At 59.9% G+C, this 13130-nt stretch overlaps 1 protein-coding gene across 2 annotated transcripts in view; it reads left to right on the top strand.

Moving 5' to 3' along the window:
* ADGRD1 (adhesion G protein-coupled receptor D1) overlaps positions 1-9543 on the top strand; it is a 103491-nt gene extending 93948 nt beyond the window's left edge. For both annotated transcript variants that reach the window (XM_081037209.1, XM_081037210.1), the window contains 5 exons: positions 2094-2185; positions 4450-4576; positions 5702-5743; positions 6731-6823; positions 7507-9543. In XM_081037209.1, the coding sequence (XP_080893335.1) occupies positions 2094-2185; positions 4450-4576; positions 5702-5743; positions 6731-6823; positions 7507-7602 (450 nt within the window). In that variant the 3' untranslated portion in view covers positions 7603-9543. The remainder of the gene's footprint in view (positions 1-2093; positions 2186-4449; positions 4577-5701; positions 5744-6730; positions 6824-7506) is intronic.
* Positions 9544-13130: the final 3587 nt, after the last annotated feature.

Here is a 13130-nt window from a genome sequence, read left to right as displayed (position 1 = left end):
TCTAAATTGATATTTAGTTAAGTGATTTGATTTTCAAATTTTAACACATGTGGTCGAACGTGTGAATGAAAAGCTGAATAACATATAAGAAAGTTTTCTGTCCACATATCCAGCCCCGGCTTCCACCGCCCCTACAGACCACCCCTCGTGTCCGTGCCTCTCGCACCCCAGGGCTGTCTGTGGAACCCGCTGGGCCTCTGGCTTCCTGCTGCGTCCTCTACATGCAGCGCGGGGGCCACAGGAGCCCTCACCCCCTGGCCCTGTTGTGTCAGGGGGTTGCAACCTGTTGCTGTTAAGACAAGGCCTCAGGTCGCCCGTGTGTGAGGACCCAGGACACACCCCCCCAAAGCGAGGGAGGCAGGACTTGCAGGGTGGCAGGCAGAAGGCCTAGGGGATGATCCCCGCTAAATGTGAGCTTTCCGCTGGGTGACTCACGCATGTGAAACCCCATGCAGCTCAGAGCTCTAGAAATGCCCCAAAGGCAGAAAAGCTGAACGCATTTATTCAAGAAAAAATGACTGCATCTCAGGGAAAGCAGCTGGGGCTGTGGCATTTTGAAGTCCCCCCCCTTCACGACCCCCCACCCCCTGTGAAGCAGTCAGCGCTGCTGGAGGCAGAATGCTTCCCAGCGAATGCACAGCCTGGTTCCAGACGGTCACTGGCATGGCCTGGAATGGAAGCTCCCCCTCCGTGGAGCCCTGACTGCACCTGAGGCACCTCGCTTTTGTCCCGTCTGCGGCATTTTGACACCAGTCCCCGTGTCCTGCTGGCCCATCTCCCTCTGGCTGAGTGTGGCTCTCTGGTGGCTGTGACGCAGGCAGTCGGCAGTGAGGAGGGGTGGGGGGCAGGGCGCTGCTGGGCACTCGGGTCTGTGACCTCCTTCCACTCTCCCTGACCTCGGGAGATATCACGATCGCCGTCATAGTACAGGCGAGAAGACAGGGCCAGCCAGGTGGGAGTGGGGGTGCCAGGGGGTGAGCTGGTCGGTTAAGACAAGGCGCCAAACAGAAAGCAACAATTAGACCTTTACCTGCCTATTGAAATGGGATAAGCAAGGGCCAGACAGGAAAAGGTGCCACACGCTGTGTCCCATTTCCCAGGGACAAGAGACAGGGGTGCCTCAAAGGGTCCCCTGACGTAGGACAGGGAGCAGGGTGGGAGGAGGGTCAGGACAACGGCTGGGAGTGGAAGAGGGCTGAGCAGTGGGGCTGCAAGGCCCCCAGGGTGAGGTGGTGCTGCAGATGTGTTTGGAAACGCCTCAGGCTGGGCCCCAGAGGAGGCCTGCACATGCAGGAGCCCAGGCTGTGTGTGGGGCATGGCCGGCCAGGCTGGGAGGGGCCCCGGGGTCCATGCCTGCAGCTCCCTTCAGAGCCCCCGAAGCCCTGCTGTGTGCAGGGTCTGGTGGGTGGCCACCTTGCCTCTGAGGCCTGCCAGGTGAAGCGTTTGTCATTGCCCGTGGCCGGCCTGGAATTCACACAAGGGAGCTGGAGTCCTCAGCGACTCTGTAAATGGCCTGGGAGCTTTTCAGACATAAGGGAGAGGCCGCTGGCCACAGCCCAGCCCTGAATCGGGGCTGCCACACCCCTGCTGTCACCCGCTCTGACCCAGCCGCTCATCCGGGACCTGGAGAGCTGCCGTGGGAGGGCCCAGCCCTGGAGCCTTTGCCAGGATGTGCCCCCCACCCCCGCACAGACCCCAAGGGGAGCCTTCCAGCAGGCGCCCAGCAAGGAGGCGCAGGGGGGTCACACAGCGTCGGTCAGGGTGGGGCCTTCACACATGAGATTCCTCATCCTCAGCCGTCAGCGGGCACTGTGGGCTACAGAGCGCTTTCACGTCAAATGGGGAAGCGGAGGTTCAGAGGACTCAGGAGTTACCCAGGGTGGCACGGCGAGCGGAGGGCTGACCCACGGGCTCTCCCCTGGCTCCTGAGGAGCAGAAGTGCTGTGCTTTGCTGTCTCTCCTCCGTAGCACGGGTGTGAGCCCCCAGCGGGCGGTCTGCTGGGGCCTGTGGGCCGGTCAGTGCCCACGGCCAGGTGCACTCAGGGGGCCTGCAGCCGCAGCTCCAGACTCACCTGCTCTCTGTCCCCATGCAGGTCAATATCAGCATCCTCGTGGCCGTGACCAGGGTCATCTCACAGATCAGCGCTGACAACTACAAGATCCACGGAGATCCCAGCGCCTTCAAGTAAGCCGGCCGTGGTCGCCCCCAGTGTCCCCAGTGTCCCCACCCACAGAGGGCGGCGCCCGGGCAGTCACTGGGCAGTGTCCTCACGGTCTCCCTAGGACAGCGCTGGGCTCATGTGCTCGCTTAGCCCCTTATTCAGCCCCCGTGGCCGAGATCAGCCTCTCTTCCCAGCCACAGTGCCCCCATCTGCGGAAGACGGGCACCTACTAGATGTTTTCCTGGGGACCCCTCACCCGAGGGGCAGGAGCAGTCGGGGGGTGTTGAAGAGGAAGACTCTAGACCCGGATGGTCCCTGTGTCACTCGTGTCCCAGCTCCCACCGTCCCCTGGGACCTTGCGACGTATCTAATCCCTCAGTGCCTTCTTCATCTGAGGGGAGCAAGGGGATGTGACAGCAGGCGTCTGTGGGGCTGTCACGTGAGGATGTCCTAGGAGAGTGAGCCCCCACCGTGCTGTGGGCTGGGCCGTGAGGGGACGGGGCAGGTGTGTAGGGAGGTTTCCTGCCCTGTATCAGTGAGGGCCCCGCCAACTGCAGGTGACAGAACACCCAGCACACACTGGCTGGAGAAAAGGACCTAGCAACACGACCATGAAGCCCCGGAGGGCATCTAGTTGGCTTGTGCAGGGCTCAGAGCACAGCCCGGGGCCGCTTCCCACCGCCCCTCCCAGCCTGGGCCTCTGGGTCAGCTTCATGCTGGGACAGACCCCACTCCTGCTGGCAGCGTGGCTGCAACACAGTTCAAGTCTAGGAAAGTGTCTCGTTCCCAACAGTCAGGCAGAGGTCCTGAGGCCGGAGGCCGAGCCTCGCTGAGTCACATGCGCCCCCCGACCTGAAAACCTGCGCCTGGGACGCAGTCAGCACCCCCAAACCACAGGCCATGGAAGGGGGTGACGGCTCCCAGAGGACGGGGCCGACGCTGTGTAAGTCCCCTCAGCCGCAGCATATTGGCCTGGTCTGAGGGGAGACAGTCTGTCAACAGTAAATCGATAAGACGAGGATTCTGTAATGAATTCCAGCCTCGGGGGCTCTTTCAGCTGCTGGAAGCCTTGGAGGGTGCATCTTGTGGGAGAAAAGGTGACCCTGGGCCAGGCATCACGTGCTGTCCTCCTCGTGGCGAGAGCAGGCAGTGCTGCCCTGTGAGGCTGGCCTGTGCCCCCCGGCCTGTGCCCCCCGGCCTGTGCCCTCCGACCTGTGCCCTCAGGCCTGTGCCCTCAAACCTGTGCCCTCAGGCCTGTGCCCTCAGGCCTGTGCCCCCTGGCCTGTGCCCTCTGGCCTGTGCCCTCAGGCCTGTGCCCTCCGGCCTGTGCCCTCAGGCCTGTGCCCTCCAGCCTGTGCCCTCTGGCCTGTGTCCTCCGGCCTGTGCCCTCAGGCCTGTGCCCTCCAGCCTGTGCCCTCTGGCCTGTGTCCTCCGGCCTGTGCCCTCAGGCCTGTGCCCTCCGGCCTGTGCCCTCTGGCCTGTGTCCTCCGGCCTGTGCCCTCAGGCCTGTGCCCTCCAGCCTGTGCCCTCTGGCCTGTGTCCTCCGGCCTGTACCCTCAGGCCTGTGTCCTCCGGCCTGTGTCCCCCGGCCTGTGTCCTCCGGCCTGTGCCCTCAGGCCTGTGCCCTCCGGCCTGTGTCCTCCGGCCTGTGCCCTCCGGCCTGTGTCCCCCGGCCTGTGCCCCCCGGCCTGTGCCCTCAGGCCTGTGCCCTCAGACTGGCAGTGGCCTGGCCAGCGAGGAGCCTGTCCCTCCCTCACTCCAACCTCAGCTCCCCCAGGCCTGGCGTGCTCACCCCACACCTGTGGCCCCTCTGTGTCCACACCCCACTCCTTCCGTCACTCACCACAGGCCCCTCCATCATGACCTTGTCTCCGCCTCCGGGGAAGTGTCTCCTGAATGGAGGGATGACACAGGTGGAGGTGGAGAATGTGGGGTGGGGGCGTTTCCGTGTGTCTACAGAGCCTTCCTCGTAGAGGTCACCTTCCCAGGGGAGCCCACTAGGCCGACGCTGCAGGTGTCCCAGTGCTGGGCACGCCTCCCACCCCACTGCTGTGGGCACCTGGGACCAGCCCTTCCATCCGGTTGTCAGTCTGTGTGCCCAGAGGGCACGCTGGCTCCTGGGTCCCATGGCGGCTGCAATAGGACAGAAGTGGTGCTGTTGACGCCCTGTCTCATCTGTCCCGGGGTCAGCCTCTCACCTTGTCCGCTGCAGGGAGGAGCCCAGGCCCCTCTCCCCGAGGCCGGCCCTCTAGACCCACCCAGAGCAGACACCCCTTTTCCTTTTCAGGTTGACAGCGAAAGCTGTGGCTGTACTGCTGCCCATCCTGGGCACGGCCTGGGTGTTTGGCGTGCTGGCTGTCAACAACCAGGCGCTGGTCTTCCAGTACGTGTTTGCCGTACTCAACTCCCTGCAGGTAGGAGCCCGGGAGACCCTCAGGTGGGGTGTTGGCTGTCAGCTTTGCGAGTGGACGTGCAAGGAGCAGGTTGTCCCAGGGCTGGAGCGACACCCTCTCTCTCTTCCCTGCATGCACCCTGTGAGCCCACAGCATGGGGCGTCCCCAAGGCCCGAGGACAGGGGAACACTCCAGGGTCTCTGAGCAAATGGGGCTGCAGGATGGCAACCTGCTCACGAGGCCGGTACCTGTGGGAGGCACATCCAGGCCTGACAGAGAGGATGGTCTGTGTGGACAGCTCCCAAAAGGGGGCTGGGCCTGGAGAGCCGGTGATGGCGGTGCCTTGGTTATGAGTTCACATCCGTCCCCTGCACGAACGGGCAGGGAGGGTCACCAGCCTGGAAACCAGAGGCTTGGATGCCCAGAGGCTGAGGCCCCAGACGTACAAGCCCCTGACTGCGGAGCCTGTCGCCGTCCTCAGCCCCCGCCCTGCATGTGGCTCTCGAGACCGGTGACCGTCTTACTGTGGTGTGTCAGGTTTCTAATTTGTAATAAGCTTCATGCACACTTTCCCTCTGACTGTTTATCACGAAAGTGATAGGTGGTCCTGCGGCCGTCCTCACCCACGGCAGGCCCTGGGACTCGTGTCCTCTATGTGTCCCGGTTTCCTCCCCACAAAATGGGGCCAATGACAGGACTCACTCCATGGGGCTGCTTCCAGCACAGATGAGACATGTGACCTGTTTGCCTAGATGTTAGGGGACATCTTGGTCTCGTGTCCTGCTGCTCTTGTCATCATCCTCAGTCTGCAACAAGCACCCCGAGATTCAGCTCCGGTGACAATCTGATGTCCTCCCCTTGGTCCGTCCCCGGCATTTGACTGTCTGGGGACCCGCCTGTCCTTGAGTCTTTGCCCATCACAGGCCACCTGTGACCCCACTCTAGTGGCCGTCTGCCACCAGCTCACGCTGCAGGTGGGATCCAGGACACCCCCTTCCTCACAGACCGCAGCCCACGACAGCGCACTCCCAGCTCCCCAGGAGGGGGTGCCACTCTTGGAGCCCGTCTGAGCTGCTGGGAAGAACTTTGGGACGATTGTAACCAAATGCAAGTGGTTCTAACTGAGCTGCCTCCCTTCCTTTCCAGGGAGTTTTCATCTTCCTCTTTCACTGTCTCCTGAATTCAGAGGTACGTCTCCCGTGCTCCCAACAATAGGAGGCGGGTTTTCGTTTTTTTCTGAAAGGGTGCAGAACGTGAGAACAGTGTCGCCCTGTCAGGCTGGCATCTGGGAACGTAATTCTGAATAAGCCTTGCGATTGGTGACCAGTTGTGCAGAGTGGGGCTGCTTTCCATCAGCCCTTGTGTCTCACCCGGTTGCTAAGCAACGCCCCAGTCTCCTTCCTCAGGCAGGACTGGCTCAGGGCCTTGCAGTGTCTGCGGGGCAGTGAGACCTACGTGTGCTCCCAAGGGTCCTCCCCAAAGGCACTGGGAAACGGTCCTGGGGTGGAAGAAGGGGTCTCCTGGCAGCAGGGGCTGGAGAGGGGACATGGTGATGTGGCCCCCAAGGGCATCGTGGCAGCTGGCACTGGCTCTGGGGCACTGCACCCGCTGTGAGCTTGGCCTTGGGGAGGGTGGGGCTGCGCCAGGCCTGGCCCCGCCTCAGGACCCACAGTCCTGAACTGCGGGCTTGGCGTTGTGTTACCTGGCACTGTAGCCCCTTCCAGGTTGTGGGTGCGGGGAAATTCCTCTGGAGTGGTGAGTGGGGGCGGGGCAGAAGCACCCCCCCATCTGGTCAGGCAGGGAGAGTCCCTGAGGAAGACGGGGCCCGGTTTGGGGGGTCGTGTGATTGGTCAGACCAGGGAGCAGCCCAGGGCTCCCCCGTGTGTATCTGTCTTCACCTCTCATTTCTGCCGCCTGCCACTCGCTGTGCCCTCCTCGCCACTCACTGCTGTGTGTGCCCCAGCTCCCCACCCAGGCCGCGAGGGGCCAGACCCAGCTCCCCACGCGGCGTTGGTACGGTGGTGGGGACACGAGCTGTCCCTGCCACGTGAGCCTGCGACTCTGACAACAGAGCTGTCCCCAAATCCTGTCCCTAAGTGACGTTCAGGTGGCCTCCGACTGTGGCTCGTTCAACCTCTGGAACCACTTCTAATGACCCTTGTTCTGCCCTCAAAGGTGAGAGCTGCCTTCAAGCACAAAACCAAGGTGTGGACCCTCACAAGCAGCTCCAGCCGCCACCCCAACGTGAAACCCTTCAGCTCGGACGTGGTGAGTGCGCCGTGGGGTGTCGTCTCCTCCCCTTCCTGCAGCAGCTGCGTGCGCCGCCCACCCCAGGCTGCTGGGGTCTCTCCCTGTCGCCTGGAGATTTATTTGTCTCCTCACTTCGGAGCTTTGCTGAGCCGCAGGCAGCCTCTGCCTCGCCGAGGTCGACGTGGAGCCCAGTCCCCACGCGTGGTGGCGTCAGTGCAGGCGCAGCTGGTGGTGGTGGAGGCAGCTCGGCTCCTGCTTCAAACTTCTGCCACCTGCCGGCTGCACGGCCGTGGGCCCATGTCACACCACAGCCTCTGTCCTGTGAAACCTCCTCCCCCTTTCCCAGGCTCAGCCCTTCTTGTGTTGACTTAGGGGGGTGGAAAGACATCCAGGTTGCTCACTGACCAAGAGGCAGACGCCACACAGGCTGGTGGGGTCCTGTGGGCACAGGAGCTTGTCCCCTGCATCGGGTCTCCACCCCGTGGGCGCCTGAGAAGTCAGGCAGGAGGGAAACCACGCAGAGCAGGTGGGAGAAGGGCACCCAATGGAATCCAGGATCCTCACTTCCGGGGGAGCAGGGCCCCCGACAGGGAGGACCTCGGCACCCTCCTGCCAGGCTCCCTTCCATTCTCACACGGGTTCGGGTTCGGGAGTCCCATTTTGGAGCAGAGCCTGCACCCCTCACCCCCTGTGCTTTGCAGATCAACGGGACCCAGCTGGGCACGGCCTCCACCAAGCTCAGCGCCTGGGACAAGAGCAGCCAGTCTGCTCCCCGCGTGGACCTGTCCCCCGTGTGAGCAGCGGCCGTGGGCCTGGCCTGCCTGCCGCTCAGAGCACCGCCCCCCCCAACAAAATGCCTTCGCCGGTGAGACCTCTCCTGCTGCTGTCTGGCTGTGGCGTCACGGCCCCTCCCTGGGTGGCAGAGCCCCCTGCGTGCCCAGTGATGGGTGGACCCCCGGCTCAGGTCCTCCTGTGGGCTGAGTGACCGCCCTTGGATTCCCCCGGAGGACACAGTGGTCTGGCTGCAGCGCTGTGTGGGCCTGCTGTCATCACTGCACCTGGGCGAGCATCCGACCTGCGACGCATGAGCACACAGGGCCTGGGGACTCAGGACCACAGAGACAGGACCCAGCCAGCAAGCCAAGGTCCCCACAGGCCCCCAGTGGGTCAGGCGGAGGCAGATGGGGACGCCTGGGGCGCGTCTGAGGACTGTGTTCAACCTGCTGAATTCACCCAACACGCTCCAGCTGGAGATGGCTTTGTGTCGGGGGTCGTCCTGTGTGGGGTCCTCGCGGGGTCTGCTGGGCTGGCAGTGAGCCGAGCAGCCCAGTCCTGAGTGGGGGCCTCGCCAGGGTGGAGTGCCAGGCGTGGCGAGGCGCAGCGGGGCCTGGAGAGCTGCTCAGCCGTCCTCACGCGTGTTGACGCTTCTGACTGGAAGCCAGCCCTCAGAGAGCGCCTCGGGCACCCGAGCCGTGCTCACGGCGGGCGGGCGGGCTGCGCCCTGCGGTGGCTTCCCCGTCACATCTCCGTGTCTCCAGGCCCTAAGTTCCCTTTGAGAATTCCTTCCTCCTCACTTACAAACGCTTTCTTCTACGTCTCTATCGCGCTGCCGCAGTGGTGGCTGGCACTGTTTGTGTTTCGTGTTGCTGTAGAGGTTGCCCGCGCCCACGTGGCACACAGCTCCGAAGGGCAGTCTGATCTGGGGGAGCAGCAGGGGGTGTGACAAGCGCTGTGTCTTCTGAGTCGATGTTAATCTGTGGCTCAGCCCCTTAGGCCATGGAGTCATGTCAGCACTCTGTGTGCGTCACAGAGTGCACCAAAGGCCACCGACACATTCAGAAGCAGGAGCCGGAATACCCTGCAGTGACCATCGCTCGTGGTGTCTGTGAGATGTGTCCTGCGGAATTCCGACCCGCCTTCCACCGTGGAGACGGTCCTTTGACACCGACCACGCCAGCAGCAAGCCCTTCCCCACCCCACATGTCGGCTTGGTTGCAGAGTAAGTTCCTTGTGTAGTTCCGTGGAGCTTTGCCACCCTCTTCTGGTCCCTTCTACATGGAACTCGGCCCAACCACAGTGAGCATGACATCATGCACGGCCACCGGCCGCAGCAGGGAATCGGCTGCAGACCAGCCCGTCCACACTGAACCTTTGGGCCACCCAGGCGAGCTCCCAGGAGCGCCAGGCAAGTCAGCACATTGTGCCGTATGCAGCTCGGGTGCAGTCCCCATGGGCGTGCTGGGGGGCACCTGGTCCACACAGGTGGACACCCCCGCTTGGGGGAAAGCCTGACGTGCCAGCCCAGCCACTCCTCGTGACTCAGAATCTTCTGTGCCCGTGAGCAAGTGACAACACTGTATCCCTAGGATTTACACTTGGATTTTCCCTCGTTTAGTTCCCGGTGAAGCAAAGCAAATGGGAACAGTCTTCATTGTAGATGGAATTCTTTGCTTTTTAACTGTCGGCGTCCGCACTCTCCATGGCTAATGTGTCAGGAGAGGTGGTGAGCGCGCCTTTGACGCCCAGCGAATGAAGCGTGCACTTTATTTATATGCGAGCTGCTCTGGTTGCTGCAGTGTTTTATCATGTGCACACACTGGGCCAAAGCTAAGACATTGGAAAGAATCGTGTGTTTAGAGTAGTTCACAGCACAGCCGCGTGATGAATGCCACTCAGTAGCGAAAGTGTGTTGTGACTTTTATGAAATAAAATCTTAATGTCCTTAAAAGAGAGTGTGTACTTGAAAGTGTTTTGCTTGGGGCAGGTGACCAGGACTGTGGGTCTCTTGACAAAAATCTAAAGAGAATCACATGTGGGTCCAGGGCGTCCTGTGACACATTTACTTGGCAACGTGTAGGCAGCACATTCTAGCTCTGGGGACACGGTGATGGATGATGTGCCCTCCCCCCTCCCCACCCCACCCCACCCCTCCAGGTCCCTGAGATGGGGGCACAGCAGCCAGCGTGCATGGCGTGAGGGCAGGGACACGGCGTGGTACCCTGTGTCCCCTTGTCATGTCCTACGTGACATACTGGTGCTTCTTCACAGGAGGGGCAGGGTCCGTCCGCATGCTACCTTCCCAGCTACACGGTTCATTTGCCGCAGGCTTGAGCCCCTGCTGCCCTCATGGCCCCCACCTCCTCTGGCCAGAGCCCCCGGCCCCAGCCCTGCCTCTCGCCGCCGCCTCCTTACGCCGTCTTCCCTCCAGAGAGTCCTTGGAACTTGGAGTCCACACGTGGAGGGAATCATTGTTCTGGGCCGGAAGAGCCCTTTAAAACATCTTTTTCACCGTGTTTAGCAAGTTCGTGAGCGAGTGGTGGTGCTGTGCAGAGACGGGTGGTGTGCAGCGCCGGGCACTGGCTGGTGCCCTACTTTCTTTTTAATTTTATTTCTTTTTTATTGAGGTATAATTGACATGCAGCATAGTAAGAGTTTCAGATGTGCAGCAGAATGATTCGATACTTGTATGTGTTACAAAGTGGGGACAATCAGTCTAGTTAACAAGTGTCACCACATATAGTTACAAATTACTTTTTCTTTTGATGAGAGCTTTATAGACCTACCCTCTTAGCAAACTTTCTAATGTGCAACAGCGTAATGTTGACTGCAGTCCCCACGCCCTCCATCACAGCCCAGGACTTGGTTACCTCACAACTGGAAGTTCGGACCTGTGACCAGCTTCCCCCATTTTGCCGCCCCGCCCCCACTTCTGATAACCACCGATCTGCGGTTTCAATGAGTTCAGCTTTTTTGGATTCTTCATATAAGGGAGATTACACAGCATTTGTCTTTGTCTGACTTATTTCTCCCGGCATCAAACCTTCAAAATCCATCCATGTTGTCTCACATGGCAGGATTCCCTTCTTTTGGCAGCCAAATAACATTCCACGGTATATTGTACATATAGCCATTGTAAATATACAATATAGCACATTTTTATCCATTTATTCATTGATGCTGATTTTGTATCCTGCAACTTGACTGAATTCCTTTATTCCATCAGTGTGTGTGTGTGTGTGTGTGTGTGTGTGTGTGTGTGTGTGTGTGTAATCTTTAGGGATTTCTATGTAGAAGACATGTCATCTGCAAACAGAGACAATGTCACTTCCCCCTTTATGATTTGGATGCCTTTTTCCTTCTTCCTCTTGCTCTCGCTGGGACTCTTGTTGTGCAGAACAGGAGTGGTGAGAGTGCGCACCCTCGTCTCGTTCCTGACCTTAGAGGAAAAGCTTTCAAACATTCACCATTGACTGTGATGGCAGCTGTGAGCTTATCATCTATGGGCTTTTTATGTTGAGAGTTGATCATGAAAGGAACTGAATTTTGGGAAACGCTTCTCTGCATCTATTGAGATGATCATACCATTTTTCTTTCATTCTGCTAACGTGGCGTAGCCCGTGTGCTGCTGGGGCTGCAGAGCCATCCTGCATCCCGGGCTCCATCCCACCCGGTCGTGGTGTATGGTCCTGGAACGTGCTGCTGAATTCGGGTTGCTGGTACCATGCTGAGACTTTGGCCTCTACATTCACCAGTGCTATTGGTGTGCAGTTTCCTGTGGGGTCCTTGTCGGGCGTTAGTATCGGGGTGATACTGGCCTCATCAAATGACTTTGGGAGAGTTCCCTCCTTTTCAATTTGTTGGAAGAGTTTAAGAAGAGCTGGTATTAATTTTGTTTCAACATGTGATAAAATCCACCAGAGAGCCATGTGGTCCTGGGCTTTTCTTTTGGGGGAGGTTTTTGATTAGTGATTCAATCTCGTGACTCTTTATTTGTTCCTATTCCTTCATGACTTAGTCTCGTGGGTTGTTTGTATCTAGGAATGTATCCATTGCTTCCAGGTTTTCCAAGTTGTGGTCATGACGGTTCACGGTAGCAGATCCATGCTGTCAGTTGTACTGTCTCCTCGTTCGTGGCCGACTTTGTGTACTTCAGTCTTCTGTGTCTCGGGGGGTACGTTCTCTCGGCCCCACGACATAACCTGGGGCTTTCTCCAGCCTTATCTATGAATGCACCTACTCCACGCTTGGTCCCTCCTGTGGCTCATGAGCCTCCTCTCGAGCCTGCAGAGCACGGGGCCACCTGTGTCACCTCCCTTCCGTCTTTTGCTTTCCCGGGGCTGTGCTGCAGCTCAAACCTCTGTGGCTCCTCCCAGGCCCACGCAGCCTGGCCGGCTTTGTGCACACGCTCAGCAGCCATCTTTCAGAGGCCGCCTCTGGCTGCCCTCGGGAGCGCACAGGGAATGTGTCACGGGCAGCTGTGGGTGGTGGTGAGGCCTAGAGTGTGGGGTTTCCTCTGAGCCAGTCCAGCTCCCTGATGGAGCCGCAACGTGGTTGGCAGGTTCTGTACCCTTTGATGCCCTCCAAGAGCCCCGTCTGCTGTCCTCCCAGCGGCTCCCACTCCCAGTCACTCAGCACACTCCGTGTTCTGGGTGGATGCGAAAGAAGCAGGTCTGGCAGCACCCACGCAGCGGGGGTGATCATTCTCGCACGCCCACTCACCCGTGGGAGAAATCATAGACCGAGAAGCTCTCTCTGGGCCCTGAGCTGAGCCGCACGGGGAAGGGTAATGCAGGTAAAGTGAAACTGCTCCTCTTAACCTCAATGCGTCCAGCTTCTGGTGGGTTTGCTCCGAAGGTGAGCTGGACCCCTAGGCTTCCACAGAGGGGATTGTGTACATTGCTGTTCTTTGGGGGGAAAGGGAAGAAAACTCTTGGTCTGCCATGATCACGCTTTCCTGGCCTCTGCCCTGGACACTGAGGGGTCTGCGCAGGAAGCCTGGAGCTCTGACATGAGCCGGGGGAGCTGGCCAGGCCATGGGATGGCTATGGGGAGGACGGACAGAGCTGGGGGCCCTGGGCTCTGGTGGAGCTGCTGCTGGGAGAGCATTTCCTCACTTCCTCGGGCCAGCAGCAGAGTTCCCTGTCGTTCCCAGAGCAGGCAGGGCCCCCTGTGGCAGCCTCTTACCTGGGCTGGGGAGGGGGAGGCGCTGTGGGGGCCATTCCTGGGGGCGCCACCCACCGCCCTCACGTCTCCCCTGGCTGGTGTGTGACCACTCCCACCCCACCCCACCCCGATGGGCACCCTTAGAGGAGATTTAATCAAGAAGAGCAATGGGCCTAATGAAGTCTGTCAGATAAATGGGTCAGCGGCCTGGCCCGTGTGTGCTGTGCGGCCTATTCACATAATTGGATTCTGGCACCTCCTCTGCTTCTATTAGAGTAAGAGCTGCGTTTGTCAGTTCGATGGCAAACAGCTCTGTCCCTGGTCCTATTCCTGGTTTTACAGGCCTCGTGGGTATTAAGAGATTTCTCCTCACTAAGTGTAT

This window comes from Rhinolophus hipposideros, assembly GCF_964194185.1.
Source record: "Rhinolophus hipposideros genome assembly, chromosome: 24".
In the NCBI taxonomy this organism is placed as follows: domain Eukaryota; kingdom Metazoa; phylum Chordata; class Mammalia; order Chiroptera; family Rhinolophidae; genus Rhinolophus; species Rhinolophus hipposideros.
This window is presented reverse-complemented; position numbering and strand designations above follow the sequence as displayed.